General features: G+C 42.9%; 1 protein-coding gene and 1 non-coding gene across 3 annotated transcripts in view; both read right to left on the reverse strand.

Annotated features, from left to right (window-relative positions):
- The window catches only part of cep72 (centrosomal protein 72), an 81,086-nt gene that overhangs the window by 44,544 nt on the left and 12,117 nt on the right, over positions 1 to 24,425 (reverse strand). For both annotated transcript variants that reach the window (XM_042331865.1, XM_042331864.1), the window contains exons 2-5: positions 22,369 to 22,496; positions 16,603 to 16,795; positions 12,100 to 12,208; positions 3,841 to 4,019 (exon numbers count right to left, since the gene is read on the reverse strand). In XM_042331865.1, coding sequence (XP_042187799.1) covers positions 3,841 to 4,019; positions 12,100 to 12,208; positions 16,603 to 16,795; positions 22,369 to 22,496 — 609 coding nt within the window. The remainder of the gene's footprint in view (positions 1 to 3,840; positions 4,020 to 12,099; positions 12,209 to 16,602; positions 16,796 to 22,368; positions 22,497 to 24,425) is intronic.
- Positions 1,983 to 2,054, reverse strand: trnav-cac. The gene has a single exon. It is a non-coding gene; the product is annotated as a tRNA-Val (tRNA).

Raw genomic sequence — 24,425 nt, forward strand, 5'->3', positions numbered from 1 at the left:
TTAAAAGGGAATTGGGTAAACATTTGAAAGAAAATACAACAGGGAAAGAGTGGGGAAATGGGATTTCTGTACATAGCCCCAGTGGGGGTGCAGCTAGCCCTAGCATAGAACAGACACAACATATTGTGATGCTGAATCAGAAATCTTGCATGTATCTTTCAAGTCATCTCAAAGCGCTTTACAGAGAATATCTGCTCAAACAGGGGGTGAAATGCGGGGGGGGGATAGGTGACAGAAGGCATAGTCAGAGAGGTGCGTTTCTGAAAAGATTCTGAAAGTGGAAAGGGAGAGTGCAAGGCAAAAGGATTAGGGAGAGAGAGAGTGAGGGTAATGTGGTTGAATGCTTACCCATTCACTGAGTCTAATAATAAAGGAAAACATATTAAATATTTATTATTCTAATATTAACCCTTAAGGCGTTCGCCCACAAATATACAGTCAATTCACTTTACAGTATATTCTGTGAAGCGCTTTGGGACGTCCTCCCGACGTGAAAAGCGCTATATCAAATGCAAGGATTATTATTATTATTATTAAGGTTACTGAGTATCCTCCTGGTGGAGTGCAGGAGGTAAGTAGGGTTTACTTGGAGCTAAACTGGCTGGTGTCATGGATCTACAACATCATAATAATAATAATAACATCTACCTGAAATACAGTTTTCAGTTTAATGTCTAATGTCTGATCCAAATGATGATATCTCTGACAATTGTCCCCAGCAATGCAATAGTTTTAGCCTAGACTAAGAGCTCAAGTTCTGCGGTTGGGCTTTCAGCTGCAACTTTCTGACTGAGAGGTGAGTGTGATCAATTAAGCCAAATCTGTCAAATCTGAGAAAAGAGCCCATCTCGGCTAACTGTACACTAATTCAAGTGTCTTTGACAATGAGCTGCGAACAGGATATTGCCTACCTGCAATACAAGATGCATTCAACAGAGCGAACAGGAAATTGGTAGAAAATGGAAGGATCTTAAATCAAGGGAAAACATTTAACAGGATCAAAGCCATGATAGACCAGTTCTGGAACACATCTGAGTTCCAAATCAACATGGTTTATGGATAGCTTTCATCAGGGAAAAAAACACAATGGACGCGTACAGTGCAATGAATACATTTCAAAAGCATAACAACGAAACAATGCGATTTGTGTTAGTAAGAGTGACATGGAGACATTTTGCAACGGAACAATGCCATTTGAGTCTCATTGCAGGCTTCTCAATATCACTAGTATGACGTACAGAGGAGCTTACTGTTCAACCTCTGAATTATCTGTCCTCTCATCTGTTAAATTGAATTGCTGTCAATCTGGAATCTATTTTTTTTAACCTGTTGCTTCAGTTCATATGAAATCCAACTAAACGACAGTGCAAAAGTTCTATTAATGGAGCTGCTGCATTTTCAGTACTATTACTATTCAGCACTTTCACAAATAATTTAAATAAAAACATTTACTGCAATAGGATTCCAGACATTTAATCCTACCGTTAAATCACTCAGTAAATAAACAATTCAAACCTTCTTGGTAATCAAATAATAATCCTTGCATTTGATATAGCGCCTTATCACGTCTTCGAGACATTTCAAAGGGCTTCACAGGATATACTGTAAAGTGAATTGACTGTATATTTTGTGGGCGAAACACGGCAGCCAATTGCCCCACAAACAGTCGTGGATTGAATCATAGAATCACAGAATTATACAGCACAGAAGGAGGACGTTCAGCCCATCGTGTCTGTGACGGCTCTTTGAAAAGAGCTATCCAAATCAATCCCATGCTCTCTCCCTGCACCCCTGCTATTGATATTGAGAAGCCTGTAATGTGACTCAAGTGGCATTGTCCTCCCCAAATAATTATGAAGTAACTAATTTTTTTTTAAGGAATTATTATCCCCGGAAAAGTAATGCACCAGTCGACTAACAACCGGGTTCCTACTTACTGTTAGGTAAACAGGCGTGTGGAGTAAGGAAACTTGTCCAACATTTCACCCTGCTGGGAATCGAACCCAGGTCTCTCGCTTGTGAGGCAAGTGCTCTAACCACTGAGCTACAGGACTCCAGAATAAAGCAGAATAATTGTTGGAAAACTAAGATATGTAACAATCAAACACTTTGTTTTAACCTAATGTTGTCTGTAGATATGATTTATATTGAAAGTATTAAAAAAATTAGCACTCTTTCTCCCACAGGTATAACAACAATTCATACATTGGAACAACATTGTATAGTACCAAACTAAATGACATAAGTTTGATTTCCCACACAAATGACTATCTCATTCTAGTTGAGTTTTTGGGAACTACTGAGCAGTAATGGGGAGGAAAGATTAACAAAAAACATTCCCTTGTATTGTTGAGGTTAACTCCTAATTATTGGATCAGAAAGACCACGGTTACATGTGATCCAAGACTAGAGGGTCTTGGATCACATGTAACCCTGGCCTTTCTGATCCAATAACTAGAAAGGTAAGTGAAAAATAAACTCCATGCTTATCAACAGCCCATGTCTTAAGCAATGAAAAGCAAAACTTTCGCTATCCTAATAATCTTGCAATGGTTTTTTCCTCTATGGATGGCATTGTCATTCTTATGGTTCCTAATTTTTTTTGTAAGCTTTTAGGCCTATTTCCATATAATAATAATTCCTGTATTTCATATAGTGCCTTATCACATTGTTGAGACATATTGGACATTCTAGTGAAAACAACAGAGATCCTGTCAGCTAGGTTTAGAAATGCTGACAAACTTTGTAATAATGTAGACTTGATTTTGCACTGATTTTTATCTACATTAAACCTTTGATCTAATGTGCTTTTCCTCCTTATATTTCTTTGTCATTGTGACTGCATTGCAGTCAATTATATTCATGCTTCATGTTCATCGCTTTGCATTGGGCTGTGAACTCGAATTGTCTGCACAATCGAAACAACAGCCAGTGATGGTAAACCAGAACTAAATAATGGCTTTACGCTGCCAAATTAAACAAGTTGTTTGGTCTGTCCAAGGTCATTCACACAATTGGCTCAGCAACAATAAACAGCCCTCATGTGCAAGTGCTACATAAAGACAGTTTCATACTCTACAAACAATGTATTACTAACAGTTAGTACAACAGAAAAATAACTATGTGGAACAGGCTCCATCGGGGAACAGTTGAAGCAGGAAGTGTTGTTTCTTTCAAACACAGATTAGATAGTTTTCTTTTAGGCAATAACATCATGGGATATAGTAATATAGTATATAGGCAGTTCGGGACATATGCGCACGTGACCCCCAGGAAGATAATAATAATAATAAATAATAATCCTTGCATTTGATATAGCGCTTTTCATGTCTTCTCGACATCTCAAAGCGCTTCACAGAATAGACTGTAAAGTGAATTGACCGTATATTTGTGGGCAAAACGCAGCAGCCAATTGCGCACAGCAGTGTCCCACAAACAGTCATGGATTGAAAATGACCAATTTTTATTACTGTTTTGTTTTTTGGAGGGATTATTATTCGGCGTGTGGAGTAAGGAAACTTGCCCAAGGTTTCGCCCTCTGCCTGGAATTCAACCCAGGTGTCTCGCTTGCAAGGCGAGTGGTCTAACCACTGAGCTACAGGACTCCAAGATGGAAGGCGAACTAGACGGATCTTGGTCTTTCTTCGTCTGGCATTTCTTATGTTCTTACGTTCTTAAACATTGTGATCATGTCAGGCAATATTTTTAAAAGAAAGATAGGTTAACATTTTGAATGTGGCACACTTAATCAAATCAGGCTGCGGAGATAATTAACATAGTTTTCTCTTTCACGACTGCTAAACATTTCCATCCTTTTCTGTAACATTTCCTAATTTTTACCTTGCAAAGTGTGCATATCAGCATCAGGAATATTTTTGGCAGAACCTGTGATGACACACGGTTTATTCAGGTCCCAGTTACACTTTGAAATGAGGTTCAGCACAGCTTCATCGTCCGCATCAAGTGCTGAACATTTCTTTGCCAACGAGCTTACAAAAGCTGCTCTTGGGTGGCCTTGCCTACAATCAAACAAAAAGAACAAATTGTTAGAAAAAATTGCAATGTGCCGAAAAACCTAATTATATGCAATTTTATCATGGCAGACAGCACAAAAGCATTTTAATAATAATAATCCTTGCATTTGATATAGCGCCTTATCACGTCTTCAAGACGTCTTAAAGCGGTTCACAGAATATACTGTAAACTGAATTGACTGTATATTTTGTGGGTGAACCGCAGCAGCCAATTGTGCAGTGTCCCACAAACAGTCGTGGATTGAAGTGACCAATTTACTATTTTATGACTATTTTGCTTTAGTAATGTGTTTTGTTTTTCCTCTCTTCTTTCCTAAAAGTGCTCTCTCATGCTTAAGTATGGTTTTACAAATTCCAGCATATTGATCTTGGAACCATTCTTGATGTGCGAGCCTAGATAATAAAGGTGAGCAGACTTTTGCAACTGTGACTTCCATCACAGCAAAGCCTGATCAAGGCTAGACACTTTCATTGTGCTTTCTTAATATCTGCAATTTGCCATATACTATCTTGACTTCCAAAAGGTGTTTCACAAAGTACTTTCTAAAAGACTCCTTCACAAACTGTGGTCACAAGGTATCAAGGACAAGACATGGATTCAGAATTGGTTGAAGGGAAGGAAGCAGAGGCCTTTTGTTAGGAAAGCTGGGTGAAAATGGGGGTAGGTATTAAGCAGGGTGGCACAGAGATCTGTACTGGGACCTTCCTGGTTCCTTGTATATACAGTATTAATTACCTGATCCAGTGTAAGATAATAATAATCCTTGCACTTGATTTAGTGCCGTATCAAGTTGTTGAGACGTCTCAAAGCTCTTCAAAGAACGTACTGTAAAGTGGATCGACTGTGTATCTGAATGAGCTACGAGCAACAGTTAAACAAGCTAGCACTCTTTCATCTTGAGAGAAGGTGATTCTGAGAGGACCTGATAGAGGTGTACAAAATTTGAAATGCGATCTAAACAAATCAATACTTTAAGATTTACCAAGACAATAGGAGACGAGGATGTAGTTTTAGAGTTGTAAGGGCAGAAAGCAGGTTGTTTTTCTTTACTGAGAGAGTGATCAACAACTGGAACTGGCTGCCAGGAAAGGTGGTTAAAGCTAGGATGCTGGACTAATTTAAAAAATAGCTTAATGATGGTGGGATGGTAGGTGCATGTTCTGAAAGGATGAGTGAGTCGTACGTCCTTCTTCATCCAATTTCCATCTGAAATTCAAGACCGTCTCAAAACCTACCCTCTCCCCCGGGTAATAGTCATCTCCGCTCCCTCAAATCCCAAACCCGGTTGCTCGAGCGCAGATGGCACAAAACCGTCCTCACGGTTCACCGGCAGCTGTGGCTCAAGCATCTTTAAACCCACCGCTGTTCTCTCTCACAAGCCAAAACTGCATCCTACTCACGGGTCAATCTAGAGGCCAAAAACAGCTCCGAAATCCTATTCTCCACCACCCACCACCTCCCGCTCTCGCCCCATCAAGCAACAACAACAGTTACACTTGTATAGCACCTTCCACGTCGGGAGGATGTCCCAAGGCGCTGGACAATCAGTGTTTTGGACCTGAGCTGGGGGTCAGGATCGAGGAGGGTGGAGAGTGGGGGGGAAGGAGGGTGATCGAAGGCACGGTTGAAGAGGAGGGTCTTGAGACAGATCTTGAAGGAGGCGAGCTGGAGGGACTGCGGGGTGGGGTTCCAGAGGGTGGGGACAGTGTGGCTGAAGGCCAGCCCGCCAATGGTGGGGCAGGCGAGGCGAGGGACTTGAAGCAGGCCGGAGCCCACTGAACGTAGGGAGCAGGCAGGTTGGCAGGCGGTTAGGAGGTTGCAGCAATAGGAGTAAGGCCACGGAGGGCTTTGAAGATGAAGTCCAGGATCTTGAACTGTATCCTCTGTGTGATGGGAAGCCAGTGGAGTCGGGCGAGGATGGGGGTAAGTCACGGAGCCTGGTGTGGGAGAGGACACAGGCTGCAGAGTTCTGGATGATCTGCAGCCTGTGAAGGGAGGAGTTGGGGAGGCTGACAAGCAGGGAGTTTGCATATTTAAGCCTGGATGTTATGAAAGTGTCTATAAAAGTCTCGGTGGCCTACGGTGTGAGACAGTTGTGGAGCCGGGCGATGTTGCGGAGGTGGGAGAAGGGAAAGCGGGCCATGGCGCGGATATGGGGTAGAAAGGATAGTTGAGGGTCAAACAAGACAACAACAACAACAAAGTTACATTGGGACGTCCTCCCGACGTGAAAAGCGCTATATCAAATGCAAGGATTATTATTATTATTATTATTATTACATTTATAGAGCGACTTTCACGTCGGGAGGACGTCCCAAAGCGCTGAACAGCCAGGTGTTGGGACCCGAGCAGGGGGAGGGGTGGTGTAGGGGTGAGGGAAGGCAGAGAGGTGGGAGGGAGATCAAAGGCACGGTCGAAAAGAAAGGTCTTGAGACCAACCTTGAAGGAGGCAAGGGAGGAAACGAAGCGAAGAGACCGTGGGATGGAGTTCCAGAGTAGGGCCAAGGTTCCGGACTGGCTCAGTGAGGTGGATTGTGCATCCTTGAATAGACCTCAGCTGCACGCCCCATGAAGCACCCTCAATCCTAACATCAAATGCCAAGATAACATCTGCCTGGCCGCCTTCTCTTCCTGCCCCATCTCCCTCACCACCACCCTCCCCATTCCTTCTCCATCACCCACTCCTCCTCCCATGGCTCCTATCAAGGGCACCAACCTACACTCCTTTGCCCCCATCTCACCTTACTCCCTCTCATCCTCCATCATCCAGATGAAACCCAGCTGCCTCTAACCCCCCCCCCCCCCCCCACCCACCGATCCAGCTGCTGGTCGCTCAACTTCCCCTCCGCTGCCCACTGCTGGCAGACATGATAACTCAGTCCCTCAACTCAGGCTCACTCCTACTCCCATTCAAAACAGCTGTCATCATTCCCTTCCTTAAAAAACCTACTCTCAATCTCTTCAACCTCGCACACTACCATCCCATTTCAAACCCGCCCTTCCTGCCCAAAGCCCTGAAACGCGTTGTTGTAAACCAACTTCGTTCACACCTTGCCCTCCACAACAACAACAACAACAAGATTCCATTTATTGAGCGCCTTTCACGTCGGGAGGACGTCCCAAGGCGCTGCCTATTTGAACCACTCCAGTTTCCGCCAAGCCCACAGCACAGAGACAGCACTTGTCAAAGTAACAAATGGCATCCTCTCTCTCTGTGACCAAGTCTCCCTCTGTCTCCTCGTCCTCCCGGACCACTCCGCTGCATTCGACACAGTTGACCATGCCATCCTCCTCGACCACCTCTTCTCCCTTATCTACCTTAGTTGGACCGCACTCATATGGTTTGAGTCCTACTTAACAAGCCACCAGCACTTCATCTCGGCAAATGGTTTTTCCTCTCACCCCCGCCTGGTCACCAGCAGGGCACCCCAAGTCTCCATCCTTGGCCCCCTCCTTTTCCTCATCTACATGTCAATGTCATCCACAGACATGGGGTCAACTTCCACTTGTATGCGAATGACACCCAAATCTACTTCTGTTCTTCCAGCTGCTACTTCCAATCCGCTGATAATAATAAACTATAATTCTTGCAATTGATACAGCACCTAATCACTTCTTTGAGACGTCTCAAAGCACTTCACAGAATATACTGTAAAGCGAATTGACTGTATATTTTGAGGGCAAAACACGGCAGCCAATTGCGCACAGCAGTGTCCCACAAACAGTCGTGGATTGAGTGACAAAGCGTTTTTTTTGTGAGGTATGGTCGGAGGCGGGCAATGTTGCAGAGGTGGAAAAAAACGTCCTGGCCAATTTTGTTTTATTTCTTCCTGAATGACTCTGTTTAAAGGTCTGTATTCCAAGTAAATTGTTTGTTACAAAGTATAACCTGACTTTGCACCTTCCCCTGTGATTAGGTTGCACATAGACAGTGTTTAGGTTGGTAAAAATAGACTTTATTAGGAAGCACAATAATGACAAGCTGCAATTATGCAGGATGGTGTCTCGAGTATTTAACAGTGGCAGAGCTTAATGATAAGCCAGAGAGAGGGGGGGAGGTGACAGTAGGCACGGTCGAAGAGGAAGCTCTTCAGGTGTTAACTGAAGATGGGAAAGGAGGAGGCAAAGTGGAGGGATTAAGGTAGAGAGTTCCATAGATTTGTGGGCTGCAGATAATCCAGACTCTGCAGCCCGTGTCGTCTCCCGCACCAAACTCCGCGACCCCATCTCCCCCACTCTCGCCCAACTCCATTGACTCCCTATCCTTCAGAAGATCCAGTTCAAGATTCTGCTCCTCACCTACAAAGCCCTCCATGGCCTCCTTAGCCTCCTTCAAGTCCCGCCTCTTCGACCATGCCATCGGTCACACCCCTTCCCCTCCCCTCCCGCTCCCGACCCCAGCTCGGGTCTGAAATGCTGTACACTGTCCAGCGCCTTGGACGTCCTCCTGACGTGAAAGGCGCTATACAAATGTAATCTTGTTGTTGTAGTGGCTGAAAGAACAGCTGCCAATAGTGGAGCAGAAGGGACGTGCAGGAGGTCAGAGTTAGCTGAGCAGGTTGATGAATGGGGTGTAAGCAGAGGCAGGAGAGTGCTAGTGCGTGAAGTGATTTATACATGAGCGTGAGGATCATGCAATCGATCTGTTCTGCAATAGGGAGTAATAGGGAGCCAGTGGAGCCGGGCAAGTACTGGAGTAATGGGGTTCAGAGTTTGGTGCGGGTGAGGATACGATAGGTGGAGTTTTGAATGAATTGGATCTTACGAAATGGTGGCGCGGGGGGAGACCGATGAGGAAGGAATTGGAATTTTTGAAAGTGAAGGTGACAAATATGAGTTTCGGCTGCACTGGGTGGGAGGTAGGGTCAGAGATAGGCACGGTGGCAAACGTGGAGGAATGCGGTCCTAATCAAGGATTAGATGTGGGTAGGAAGGGCAAGCGGGGACTTATATGGACACCTACGTTGTTTACAGATTCTGTGGAATCTGAGTAATAGGCCGGGGCGGTTCAATTCCAGGATATCCACTTACTTTTGAAACACAGGGATCATAAAAAGCACAATAAAGAGCAAAGCTCATTCAGGTATCTCTGAGTCAAAACGTACAAAATACTAATTTGCTATCAAGCCAATTTTCATGATGCTTTGATATGACACCACACCTCTGTTCTGTATAACTGAAAAGAACTATAAAAGTAAATCAGTAGCTAATAAGTTCCAGCAACGTCTTAATATAAACATCATCAGCATTACCCACATTTTCTAACCGTCATTGCTCTCATTGTGTAGGATGATTTATTACCTGAGGTAACTTTAGCTTTGTTAATACGCTTGGAAAATTCTACTTGTCAGGTTTCCACTAACATCACATCTGGTGTTGAGCATGAGCACTATGCGCAAGACGCACAATGGCGTCATGTCGTGAAAGAAGTGAAATTATAATAATAATAATCCTTGCATTTGATGTAGCGCTTTTCACGTCTTCTAGACGTCCCAAGGCGCTTCACAGAATATGCTGTAAAATGAATTGACTGTATATTTGTGGGCGAAACACGGCAGCCAATTGCGCACAGCAATGTGCCATAAACAGTCGTGGATTAAAAATGACCATTTTATTATTGTTTTGTTTTGAAGGGATTATTATTAGGCGTGTGGAGCAAGGAAACTTGCCCAAGGTTTTGCCCTGCCTGTAATTGAAACCAGGTGTCTCGCTTGCAAGGCGAGTGCTCTAACCACTGAGCTACAGGACTCCAAATTAGTGTCGCGTCCTGCACACAGATGTGCAAGAAACTGCGGCAGCTGCAAAGCAGTTCAACAACAGCAACCTGGATTTATATAGCACCCCTAACTCAGGTTAGCATCCCAGAGAACACCAGAAGTTCCTCTGACTAGTATGCATATGGGCAGGAAGTGTTGTCAGCAGTGACCCATGGCTCACAGTAATAATAATAATCCTTGCATTTGATTTAGCACCTTATCACGTCTTTGAGACATCTCAAAGCGCTTCGCAGAATATATTGAAAGGTAACTGACTGTATACTTTGTGGGGGACATGCGGCAAAATGCACACAGCAGTGTCCCAAAAACACGGACCAAATTATTATTATTATTTTCATTATTTATTTTTTGAAGGGATTATTACCCCCGGAAAAGCAATCCAACAATTATACAACTCTGCCTCTGATCCTTTTAGCCGATGCTTCAGTGGGTAAATACCCATCTTTTACAGAACTGAGACCAGAAAGCCCCAGCTTTAGTTCCCAGACTTCACAGAAGCCAATTGCTTCTGCCCCTGCCTAATGACTCTACATTGTAGACTTCTATGTTTATGAACTGTGTTGGGATAGGAAGAGGGGAGTTAACATTTTTTTTCTCTGACTATCTACTGACAATACTCATACTCTGAGCACCCAGAATGGCACATGCGTGAGCTACTAATGATTGCAGATGCTTGTGGAACTCTACCATCGCATGAGATACTGTTGTCATAAAAGTAGAGAAACAAATTGGAAATGTCTGGCCTCCCACCTCCCAAAACAACTATATTCCTCTCTTACCTATTTTGATCTCCTGCTCCTGGGCTTTTCCTTGTGAGATTTGCCTTCTCTATCTGCATGGCTCTCACTCGCTCATTACATCTCCTTCTTCCTATCCGGCTGCCTTTCCACTGAACTATCTTCTCGTCTGCTCTGTCAGGGCTGGGACATGATACTGAATGTTGTTTTGCATGGCAAGTGCTGCAGAAGGAATTTTAGCTCAAACGGAACAAAACATGACCTCAAACCTTTATATATTTAATATGGTTAATCTAGGGATTGGACAGGGTGGCACAGTGTGTTATATTACTGGCTGTCCACCTCTACGATCTGATTTGAATGCGTTGAGGCCGATTATAGTGTTTCTATTGCAGCTGCATTTGAAATCAAGACAGACTACAGACCAAACTTAGGTCAATGCCCCATACAAGATGCATTCACTCATACAGCCATCACATTTTTTTTAAAGATCATCAATGCTGCCCATGCTCTAAACATGCAATTCTGTTGGTAAACAAGGAAGCAATATGATGTTATAACTGAAAATCCAATATTCTGTATTGCAAAAATAATTTTAAATGACTTGTATGCAGTTAAAAAGTTATTTATTATTTATTGCAGAGCTATCCAGCAGAAAGAGGATCCCGGCACATACTTTAACATAAATAACAATAACGTCCTTTAATTTATACAGCAATGTTCAGGTAGAATAATGTTTCAGAGCACTTAACGAATATAGGGTTAGACCTTAGGGATATTCGAGAGGTAATTGTTTAGAGTGGGATTCAAGGTCCTGTAGCTCAGTGGTTAGTGCACTTGCTTTGCAAGCGAGAGACCTGGGTTTGATTCCCAGCAGGGTGAAACCTTGGGCAAGTTTTCTTACTCCACATGCCTGATAATAATCCCTCCAAAACAATAATAAATTGGTCATTTCAATCCACGACTGTTTGTGGACACTGCTGTGCGCAATTGGCTGCCACATTTCGTCCACAAATATACAGTCAATTTACTTTACAGTCTATTCTGTGAAGCACTTTGAGGTGTCTAGAAGACATGAAAAGCGCTATATCAAATGCAAGGATTGTTATTATTGTTATTAAATAAGAGAGGGGAGTTCCAGACAGAAGAGTACAGGGATGGAGTTCCAGAGATTAGCGTAGCAGCTGAAGGCTAAATAGATTAGATAAGAGAGGGGCATTCCAGACAGAAGAGTACAGGGATGGAGTTCCAGAGATTAGGAGCATAGCATCTGAAGGCTCGACCACCGATGGTGATTCCTCCACTCTATGGAAGGGACGAGGGACATGGAGCCATCCTGAGATAGCTGAGCAAGGGGACGAGCAGGAAAGTGGGAAGGAGAAGGTCAGAGAAAGGGAGGTGCTAGGACAATGGTGGCCAACTTTATACTCGGCCGACAAAATACATTTTCATGATTGAATATTTCCACCTCGCAATTATTATAGGCAGGCACACTGAGATTACAATTCATAAAGCAAACAGTGCTGAAATCTAATGTTTGTTTTTCTCACCTTTCGGTTTCCAGTTCCAGGACAAGAGGATCATGGAACTCATAGGCCTGATCAGAGCAGAAGTGCATCAACGCCGCTTTGCGCTCACTGTCTCTAACTGGCCGATCGTCTGCAAGAGATTAAATCAACCACCGTAATAACACTCAACTGTTATTGTTTGACAAAGCTGCCAGTTTCTTACGTTACCGGTTGTGCCCTTCCATTTTTAACAAAATCACATTCGTCAACTTCACTGTGACGAACCCGAAATTATTTTTGCATTAATCTAAAGTTCAATTTGTTTTTTTGTGTGACGGTCAGGATATTCCTAACGCTGAGGTTCAAATTCTAATTTTGGTCCAAGCAACAGACAAATAATGATAATAATCCTTACATTTGATATAGCTCTTTATCACGTCTCCCAAACGTCTTAAAGCGCTTCACAGAATATACTGTAAAGTGAATTTTGTGTATTGACTGTACATTTTGTGGGCGAAACGCAGCAGCCAATTGCGCACGGAGGGTGTGGCGCAAACAGCCGTGTGATCAATTTATTATCATTATTGTTTTTGAAGGAATTATTCCCCCTAACTGTTTTCTTTATCAGTAGTTTTCCTTATCAAGAGTGTTTCTCGAGCCGCTCAGGAGCAGTGTCAGCTCACCAGCCAGCCTCCTGTGTGCTCTGCTCATGCTCACAATGTCAGCTGGTCCTCTCCCCTCAGAAGGAACATTCATGGCAACCTGATGAGCCGGAAGCAGGACAATGGCCATTTTTTTCATCAAATCTGTTACAATGCAGCGTCTAACTTGATGAATTGGAAGCAACACATTAACTAACTTGCCTATATCGTTTTCAATTTTGCAGCTAATAATAATAGCCCTCGCATTTGACATAACGCCTTATCGTGTCTTTGAGACGTCGCAAAACACTTCACAGAATATACTGTAAATTGACTGTATGTTTTGTGGGCAAAACAGTAACAAACTCCTAAATTCCACCGCAAAAAGGCAGCGGTATTTTGCCACGACCACTGGACTTTTGGAGAACGCTTGTGGCAAATTCCTTAGTATTGTGGCATTCTGAACATGCATCTTGGACAGCTTGATATCATCACACAAGTATTGTTCAGAACATTTCTTCACAGAGGGTTGTGATGCACAAGAGGACCATAGAGGCAGATTCAACTCAGAAGTTCTAAAGCAGCGATTGATAGGTACAAAGAAGAACTTGCAATTTTATAGCAATATCAGGCTTTAGCATATAATACAGTAATATCCTGGTATTTGAGTATGAAGAGTGAAGAGAGAAATTGGGGCTGTTTTCACTGGAGCAAAGAAAGTTGAATGGTGAGATGATAAGAGGTGTTCAAATTTCAGAGGTTTAACTTAAATAATGAGAAATTATTTCTACTGGTCAGCGAGTCGGTAACAAGAGGACATAAATTTTATATAATTTAAAAAAACAAGGGCAACAGTTCAATTCTTCTTGCAGAGACCAGTTAGAACAATAGATGCCCTACAAATAGAAACATAATTGAAGTAGAATCCATAATCGCTTTCAAAATCGAATTTGAAAAAGCAATATTAAGGGGTTTGCAAAAAGGGTAAGAATGTGAGACTAAATGGGAAGCTTTTCCTAAGAGCTGGTATGGACATGATTCTGTGCTGGGAATTCTATATTTCCATTTTTGCTTAAATAATAACACTTACATTTGGCGATAGTGCCCTTCACGTCAGGATGACGTCTCACATCCCTTCTCAGGATATACTGTAAAGTGGAGTGATTGTACATTTTTCAGGTGAGCACTGCAGCCAAGTTGCACATAGCAACAGACAAATAATGTTTCCATTATTGTTTCTGCAAACTGCTGGACTGCAAACAACCAACTGTCATTTCAGTTACTTTAATAGTCTGGTGCCAGGTGGCAGAATGTGGTTAGGTGGATTACTGAAAGCAACGTAATTGTTGTCCCTCCTATAAGCAGCTTTACAATGGCTGCGTATAAAAATATTACACCTTCCACATTAGAGGTGACAATGCTCTGTTTAAAGCTGTAACACTATTGAAGTGAAAAGGTACTGTTATAAAATCCTAGCCTGGAAAATCTACCCTAATTATAACTGAACGAACAAGAAAATCACTTACAATCTGGGAAATTATCCTTGGCAGGCCCAGCTAAACTGCTGGTTCACCTGTATGTTCAAACATGCAGAGGTTATAGTCTTCCCTTCATTTATTCTACGATGAGCTCTTAACATTATTACTGGTGCCCTAGTTACTCTTTCCAGTATTACTAAAGTGCGTGGTAACAGCATGGTTAATTATTTTGAATTAACACGATGTAGAAAACGTACCTCGAGATCACAAGAGAGATTCTTTAACAACATTTTCATACATGGAAAATCTGGAGGACAGAATTGTACAGTGTGTGACATATACGTTGACAGCTACAGAAAGCTGCCAAGATTCTGAAAAACGTTCCATTACTGAGTAAGCTCTTGTTGCTGTAGGTTCACCATTCAGAACCGTTCTTTCTTTACTAGTCACTGTTGGAGGGAAACGGGCAACTGAAGCCACATTTAACTTGGGATAAATAAGGTAGCCCTGTTGCTTTCAGCTGTAACCTCCTAAGAGCCCTTTCCCTCCACCCCATGTCTCCAGAAACAATATGTTTCTTCCCACTGCTTCACACAATACCAACAACACCATGTTGGATGCTGGTAGACTGAGCTTACAGCTCAACTGAATAGGTTATTCCTGCAGTTTTCACATCGGTAGTCTATACAGACGTGCACAATCATCGGTGAAGGCCTAGTAGACAGAAATAAGTCACAAAGACAACTTCAAAAGAACTGCACATTACTGTGGAAATTGTGAAGGTAAGTGGTTTCAATTAATATTTGAAGCATTGAAGCAATTGGGATACAACTTGAAGAAATTCCCTCATATGTAATCCAAGTCACACAAATACAGACTGCTGGACGTAAGATATGCCACTAGATGGGAAAGAGTATATTATCTAGGATCTCTATAATATTAAGCAAAACAATAATAACCTTTGAATTTTATATCCTTTCACGATGGGAGGAATTCCCAACGTGCTGCATAGGATTTACTGACGTGTAGCTGCTGTGTATTTTGTAGGTGAATGCAGCAGTCAATCTGCATAATGCTGCACAACAGCCATGAAGTGAATTACAGTAAATCTCACATAAGTCGTATCAATTGGGACCATACATTTAATATGACTTATGCAAAGAATGAGTTAAGTGAAACCTACATAGAATGTAAACTCTTGAATGGGACTTGGACAGATGTATGACATAGGCAATTATACGATCTATAAAGATCAGATTTATGTGAGTTTTACTGTACCAATTTGATTTGGTGGATTGTTGGCCAGGACACTGGAAAAAACTCCTTTCTCGTTTTGTATGGTGCCGTGGGATCCTTTGAATGACGCCGTGAGTCTGATCTGCTTGTATTTGTGCATCAGGCCTAGTTGCTTCTTTTGTATTATAGTATCCTGTAGCTGAATTGCGTGTCTCTGTACCAATCACCATGTGGAATAGATATGCCGCTTGCTATTTGTGCAGGCTGTGGAGTGAGGTCCCATTTCTTTCACATCTATCATGTAAAATGTTTAGATAAAATTGGTCATTCATTTCATAACTGTTTGCGGAACATCACTGTGTGCAAGTCTCCTGTCACATTTGCCTACAAATGCAAAGGCACTACACTATACAGTAAAATCCTGTGAAGCAACTTTGACACAATTTTGACAATATGATAAGGAGCGATATCAAATGCAATTATCATTTATTATTCTTATACTGGACACTAAGAATACTTGTGGGAAATGTCAATGACTGGCTCCGTGTCTATTACAAATTAATTTTGCTTTCTCTTGCTTTCCCCCATTCTCTTCCCTCCATACCTTTTGATACGTTAACCGGTTCGTAAGCTCTTATCAGCTTTATAAAGAACAAGTAGCACTACTGGCACTTAGTGAGGAGTTGTGATTGAGCCGGGTATCTGTTGCCATAATGATGTCTTTCCACTGCCAAAGTGGCAGCTTTAGGAATTTAGTTACAGGACTCGTGGACTCATGGAGTCCTGTAGCTCGATGGTTAGAGCACTCGCCTCACAAACGAGAGACCTGGGTTTGATTCCCTGCAGGGCGGAACCTTGGGCAAAGTTTCCTTACTCCTCATGCCTGATAATAATCCCTCAAGAAAAAAAACAAGAATAAATTGATCACTTCAATCCACGACTGTTTGTGGGTCACTGCTGTGCGCAATTGGCTGCGGTGTTTGGCCCACAAATATACAGTCAACTCACTTTACAGTATATTCTGTGAAGCGCTTTGAAATGTCTAGAAGATGTGAAAGGATTATTATTATTATTATCTTTAACACCCACCTGAACAAGCAGATGGGACCTCATCTTTAATGTCTCGTCCAAAGGACTGAAATTGGTGAAAACAATTGTCATATATTATTTTAAACCAGAAAGATACTTACCTAATCTTCTAAGATTGGGCAGCATGTGGACAACAAAAAGCCGATAGTCTGCTTCGTTTTTGGAAACAGGATTCAGTCTAAGATCCAAGTCCTTCAGGGCGGTCAAGTTACGGATGCAAAATACCTCTTTCAGACTAGGTATTTTATTATAATACAAATTTAGTTTTTCCAAATGTTTCAACTGCTCAATCCCCTGTGTGCATAATAAGAAAACACTTATTAAAGCTTAGGAAATGCATTTAGATAGATGTTCAATTATTTCAATTAGGAAATTCATTTTTTTGATATTGGTTAGACACAGTAACAAATTTAGAGGGCTGATCACTGAACTTCAAGTACTGTACTGAATTTCACAATAAGATCCAAGGTCAACTGGGGTCTGACGGTGTCTGCTTTTGCCAATGCCAAAGACATTCCGAAATGTTGATAGATCAATAGGGATCCGAAGACCTGAAATTGCTCATGGTCATAGCCTGAAGACCATTGGCTTAAAATTGGAAGATTTCACACACAGAAATGTGAACAAAATAAATTCAATCTTAATTTGAAAGCCAGCTTTATGCAGCTTTGCAAAATGATGAGGCATAAATGATGTAGATAAAGCAGACGACTCAACTTAAACTGTGCTAGCAGAACTCGGAGAGGTGGGGGAACTTCAAACTTTAAACCAAAAAGCCTCAACTGAGACTATGAATTTCTTCTGCTGCCCCCAAGAATAATTCATACTGTGATGATACTCTGAACAAAAGCTACTGATATTGTATCACTTAACTCCCTCATAAAAGAACCTCGGTACTTATCTCCTTGGGAAATGACATTATAGGGTTAGTTTCTAGGTGAGGTGAACAAATACTGCAAAGGACAGAATTGTTTCCATACTGCTAGGATCTGAGGAGCTCCACCTCATTCCACTCTTTATCTATCTCACCTATTCGAACATACTGTTGCAGGTCAACTTCAGTCAAACCTCTCCCTCCACTCCCTCCTTAATCCCTTGCAGTCTGATTTTCGCCCTGCCCAAAGCACAGAGACAGCGCTTGTCAAAGTCACAAACAACATTCTCTCTCTCTGTGACCAGGGCTCCCTCTGCTTCCTCGTCTTCCTGGATCTCTCTGCTGCGTTCGACACAGTCAACCGCACCATCCTCCTCCATTGGCTCTCCTCCCTCATCCACTTCAGTGGGACCGGACTCACATGGTTTGAATCCTACTTATCCAACTGCCTCCATTTCATCTCAGCAAATAGTTTCTCCTCCCGCCCCTGCCTGGGCACCTGCGAGGTACCCCACGGCTCCATCCTTGGCCCTCTTCTTTTCCTTATCTATATGCTCCCTCTGGGCGATGTCATCCACAGACACGGAGTATACTTCCACAAATCTACTTTTCCTCCTCCAGTATCAACTCCAGGTCCGCTGATGTTCTATCAGCTTGTCTGGCAAACATCAAGTTCTAGATGAGTGTAAGCTTCCTGTAGCTGAATATGGACAAAGATAGAATCCATACTCCTTGGCTCCTGTCAACATCTTCACTCCTGCGAATCTAAACTCCTCAACCTCCCTGGACTCTCCCTCAGACTCACTGAACCAGTACATAACCTCGGTGTCCGGTTCGACCCCCAGCTGTCCTTCCTCCCCCACATCCAGTCACTGACCAGGACCGCCTTCTTCCACCTCCGCCACATTGCACGCCTTTGACCCCAAATGCAGCCAAAACCCTCGTTAATGCGTTTGTCACCTCCCGCTTGGATTACTCCAAAGCACTCCTCGCAGTCTCTCCAGCTCCACCATTCACAAGATCCAGCTCATTCAAAACTCTGCTGCCCGCATACTGACACGGACCCACATCTCACCAGTTCTGGCCAGGCTCCACTGGCTCCCCATCACCAAATGGATCAACTTCAACATCCTCACTCGGGTTCAAATCCATTCACTCCCTGGCATCTCCCTACCTCTCTGACCTCCTCACTCCTCAATCCATCACCCAGCACCTCCGCTCGACCTGCACCTCGCATCCTCTGCTCATCCCTCGCCCTCTGCCTCACCACCAGATATCATTCTTTCAGCCACTACGCCCCCAAACTCTGAAACACTCTCCCTCGATCTCTCTGCCTTGCCCCCTCTTTCAAGTCCCGCCTGAAAACTTTCTTCTTTGAACATGCTTACTGCCACCTCCCCTTTCCCCCTGGCTCGGAGACAGCCTCTGCCACTCTTAAGTGCTCTGAGACGTTATCCTGCAGGGAGGGCCCATATAAGTGCAAGTTGTTGTTGTTGAGTCCTGTAGCTCAGTGGTTAGAGCACTTGCCTCGCAAGTGAGAGACCTGGGTTCGATTCCTGGCAGGGCAAAAGATTGGGCAAGTTTCTGCCTCTGTTTACTTGCAGTAAGTAGGAACCCAGGTGTTAGTCGATTGGCAGATTGCTTTTCTGGAGATAATAATTCCTTCAAAAAAAAATAATAATTTGTTCATTCAATTCACGACTATTTGTGGGAACACTGCTGTGAGTTTCGCCCATAAAGTATACAGTCAATTCACTTTATACAGTATATTCTGTGAAGCGCTTTGAGATGTCTCGAAGACATGATGAGTCAATTTATCAAATGCAAGGATTATTATCATTATTATTAAGATCTAACTCTTTGGCTATGCCTATGGTTACCTCATCTTCTCTTGTTCAGTGTCCAAACCTGCTACTGCGCAGTGCTCGTAGAAGCTATGTTGTACGGAGAGTGCTATTGAAATGTAAGTTGTGATTGTTGTTGAGGAGGAGGGACAGGCGGGGGGGGGTAGGAAGCTTGTTTATGGAGAGCAGCAGACCACGCTGAATAATGAAGAAGTGGGAATGGAGAGATGGATGGATGAATGGGTTTAAGCTCAATTACCTCTTGGGATCAGGAAGTATCTATGAGGAACTGTCCTGTCCCTCAGAAGGCTTTGCGGGGTCTGTGGAAGGAATGGGCTTGAGAAGTTAAATAGTCTGATCTTGTTCCAGCATTTCAGATGTTTTTAACAATGCTGGGAACAGACCGAGATCCTTCTTTCCCATTAGACACACAACTGGAACATAATACAGACTATGCGATCTTCTTTTCTCCCTAGAGCATTGAACATTAAACAGTATTAATAACGACACAGCATTGTATCCTGGTAATAAGATCTGCTTGGTAAGAAACACTGCTTTAGCTACTATTTATGAAAAGACAGCAAGAGACCAAGTAACTCTATATAATAATAATCCTTGCATTTTATATAGACCCCCTTATCACATCTTTGAGACATCTCAAATTGCTTCATAGAATACACTGTAAAGTGAATTGACTATATTTTGTGGGCAAAATGTATACCATCATTTTACAAAAAATTTGTAATGTTTATTCCTGTATTTCTTTGCATAAATTGTACAAGCAGTAGTAACGCTATAAAGCCCTTTCAAGATATTTTAACATGAGCACAATAATCATTTTGTGGCTTTCTTAATTGAATTTGTGACACAGTAATTATCTTAGCTCTTCTCTGACAAATAATCCCATTATTTGTCAGCGAGAATAGTCCCATATTGAAGTATACCAGTATACTTAGTTAAAGCAAAGTGTAGAGCTAACCTTGGGATGCTGCAAATCTATCTCAATAGTTAGTCACATAGTGGAATAAATAAAGGTAATTATTATATAATTATTAATGCAATGCAACAAAGGATTTGGTGGAGGTCCTCAGTATGAAGCTGAACTATAAGAACGAACACAGTCCTATGTTAAATCCCTGGTCTGTGCTATGTTAGCTGATCTCAACCAGCACAACAATACAACGGGCTATTGGGCTGAGAGGAGGGGGACTGAAATTCAATCATAGGTTCAACCTATTCCTGATTTCTATTCAGTAATCGTTGGTGGAAAAGGTATGTGTGGGCGCAGCAGGGAAGGACAGGATTAAGTACAATTCTGATACTTTACTAAATTCATTCGTGAATAAATAACTCTGCTTTAGAGGAGTGCCGGAGGCAGCCAAGGCACATAATAATAATAATAATCCTTGCATTTGATATAGCGCCTTGTCCTTGTCGTGTCTTCAAGACGTCTCAATGCGCTTCACAGAATATACTGTAAAGTGAATTGACTATATTTTGTGGGCAAAACAAATATATACTCCAAAATAGGAAAATTGCAATGGTAAAACTTTAAAGCACTTCTACAAAATCTTCTTGGAAGTAGATATAGCTGCTTTGATTATTAGATTTTCAATTCTTAAATTCTCAAACAATGAAAGGCAAACTAAATTGCAGCATTGAACATCCAGCCAATAGACATTATCAATATTTATATGCTCCCTCTTGGTGACATCATCTGCAGACATGGGGTCAACTTCCACGTGTATGCGGATGACACCCAACTATATCTCTCTGCCTCCAGCCTTGACTCCAGGACCACTGCTGTCCTGACAAAATGTCTGTCAGATATCAAGTCTGGGTGAGAGCAAACTTTCTTCAGTTGAGCGTCAATAAGACCGAGTCTCTCCTGATTGGTCCCGTCAGCACCTCCACACCTCAGGCGCTGACACCATCACCATCCGTGGTTTCAAACTCCACCTTGCTAAGCCAGTCCGGAACCAGGGGGTCTTGACCCTCAACTATCCTTTCTGCCCCACATCTGCGCCATGACATGCTTTGCCTTCCCCATCTCCGCAATGTCGCCCGGCTCCGACACTATCTCACACTGCAGGCCGCCAAAACCCTCATACATGCTTTCATTTCATCAAGGCTCGACTTTGCAAACTCCCTGCTTGTTGGCCTCTCTAACTCCTCCCTCCACAGACTGCAGATCATCCAGAACTCTGCAGCCCATGTCCTCTCCTGCACGAGGCTCCGTGACCCTATCACCCCCATCCTTGTCCAACTCCACTGGCTTCCCATCACACAGAGGATATAGTTCAAGATCCTGGTCCTCACCTTCAAAGCCCTCCATGGTCTTGCTCCCCAGTACCACTATGACCTTCTAACCCTCTACTACACTGTTCGCTCCCTCCACTCAGCGGACTCCGGCTGCTTCAAGTTCCCGCCTTGCTCGCCCCACTATTGGCGGGCGGGCCTTCTGCCACTCTGCTCCCACCCTCTGGAACTCCATCCCGCAGTCCCTCTGCCTCACCTCCTCCCTTGCCACCTTCAAGACCCATCTCAAGACCCTCCTCTTCGACCGTGCTTTCGATCTCCCTGCTTCCCCCCCTGCTATCCCCCACCCCGACCCCCAGCTCGTGTCCGAAACTCTGTCTATCCAGCGCCTTGGGACGTACTCCCGACATGAAAGTCGCTATACAAATGTGATTTTGTTGTTGTTGAAAAATTGTCTTAAATCTGTATTTTTATTGTGTTACTGTTTCAATACAGTATAGCATTACCAGTGGGAGAGCACTGTTCGGGGCAAATTATTTTCTGTTGTGCCATTATCACTATACTGTGATGTCAAACTTTTTGAGACCAGATTTGAAGAGCTCAAGTTTCTCCTTCTCCTCAGGCCCTGCTGGAAGAGATACCTGCTCCTTATATTCTGCACATTGAACAAAAAGACAAGCTATTGTCCCTCATATTATATTGAACACAGATGACCGTTCTATATTGGGCCCAGTGTATCAATTTAACACGCACTTATAACCAATTTAAAACTATCAATATTTTCTGAACTATTAAAAACAACATCCAACAGAACGACAACTAAAACATCATGCATTTAACAGTTCTACTAGGCAAACTGGTTTGAGTCTACATCAACAAAGTAAACATACCTGCAATGTAACCAAAGCATTCCGAGAAAGGTCGAGTGACTTCAAACGTACAAAGCTCTTAAGGGAATTTCCCAGATTTGTGATCTTTTCTTGATAATTTCCCGGTAGATTTAGGGATCGCACATCCACTGAAAGACGATGAAAAATATTACTGTCAAAGTTAACAAAACTTTGAATAGTCACATACTTCAAATAACTTTTCAAAAACCCAAACTAATTTATGACTTGTATAAATGTTAAACTTAGCATGAAATTGAAAGATATTTCCGTTAACTCATAGTCCGCCCACTCATTCCGAAATCTATTAAGTATGGAGCAATAATTTAACTTTAGTCTAAACATATATTTCAAAGTCAACATTTTTTCTAAGTCAAATTACAACAACAACAGCAAAATTACGTTTGTAAAGTGCCTTTCACATCGGGAGGAACAGTCAGGACCCGAGTGTGGGGGGGGCAGGTTTGGGATGAGGGAGGGCAGAGAGGTAGGAGGGCAGCTGAGGGCACTGTCGAAAAGGAATTGTACCTTGAAAGAGGCAAGAGAGGGAGCAAGGCGGAGGGATTGTGGGATGGAGTTCCAAAGAATGGGAACAGAGAGGCTGAAAGCCCGGCCACCGATGGTAGGGCGGGTCGGGTGGGAGACATGGAGCAGGGTGGAACCCACTGAACTGAGGGAGCGGGCAGGTTGATACTGAGTCAGCAGGTCAGAGAGGTAGGAGGGGGCAAGGCCATGGAGAGCCTTGAAAATGAGGGGTGGGTAGGGAAGGGATGGAAGTTGTGAGGGGAGTGGCAGCTGAGTGGATTCCCTCGATTTTAGACCCGAGGAAGTCCAGAATTTCCTCGCAGTGGGAGTCGGAGGAAAGAACCTGCGGGGAGGGTGGAGGTGCTTGGTTGGTGGTGGAGAACAGGAGCCTGGGGTTGCCCTTCACCTCCAGGATCAACCTGGAATAGAAGGATGATTTGGCTGAGGCGAGAGCGGAGCGGTAGGTCTTGATGAGGTCCAGCCAGATGTGCCAGTGGACCGTTTGGCCGGATTTGAGCCAAGTGCGTTCGGCAGCCCGCACCTGGCCCTTGAGCGAGCGGAGGTGGCTGGTGAACCAGGATGAGGATCGGGAACAGGAGGCAGTTCCTATTCAGATAATCAGATACTTTCAAAAAAGTAATATTAAAGGGTGGGTACAGGATTAGATAAGTTTCTCATGTGAAAAAAAACACTGGCTCCTCCAGTGCAACATTCTTTGATTCTATTTACTTAGTGGAGCCACTTAAAAGTTGTGCAGACTGTCAATATTCTATAGTTACCAGCATGTCACATTTCTTTCTACACACAAAGGAAAATTATAATCGTGAAAATAGATATTTTGTGAGATGTAATTTAGCAGAGGTCTGACATCAATACAAATTACATTTACATAGCGCTTTTCATGACAGGAGGACATCTCAAAGCAGGTAACAGGTATGGATTTGTAATGAAAAATAACTTCCTTTGTATCACTGACAATCCTGAAATCAGATAAGAAAAGAAATCCGTAACACTGAACAAACTAGACATGTCCTTAATTTCGTAATTAACCAATGAAAAAAATTACAAGTGATTTGTAAAGTATGATTCTTTGTCAGGGTAGAGTCACAGACCGCCCTGCAGTGCGTTCCTAAATGACCATTCCCCGAGGTGTGTGACTTGACAGTGATTTTGGTGAATTATATCATTTCTTCTATTGTTGTGTTGAGATCACTAACTGAATACAAGCTGAAATTGAACCTTCAATCCTTTGGGCCTATGGTTAAGCTACGTCCTGAGCCATTGGGCACCTTCTTCATCTTTCTTTTACAAATGAATCTTTCTACTGTTCCCACAATAAGAAATAAGAACAGGAAATACCTGTTTACCAATAAATAAATAGCTTATTTTCACCTATGTAAGTCACTGAAAAATAGCAAGAAAGATGTTTAATATTTTGAAACATGCTGCTTTACTGAACCAAAGCGCTAAATTTTAGGGTTAGGAACGTCCCTACAGTATGAGTAAAAACAACAACTTGCACTTATATAGCGCCC

Source organism: Callorhinchus milii, unplaced genomic scaffold (assembly GCF_018977255.1).
Source record: "Callorhinchus milii isolate IMCB2004 unplaced genomic scaffold, IMCB_Cmil_1.0 Scaffold2, whole genome shotgun sequence".
NCBI lineage: Eukaryota > Metazoa > Chordata > Chondrichthyes > Chimaeriformes > Callorhinchidae > Callorhinchus > Callorhinchus milii.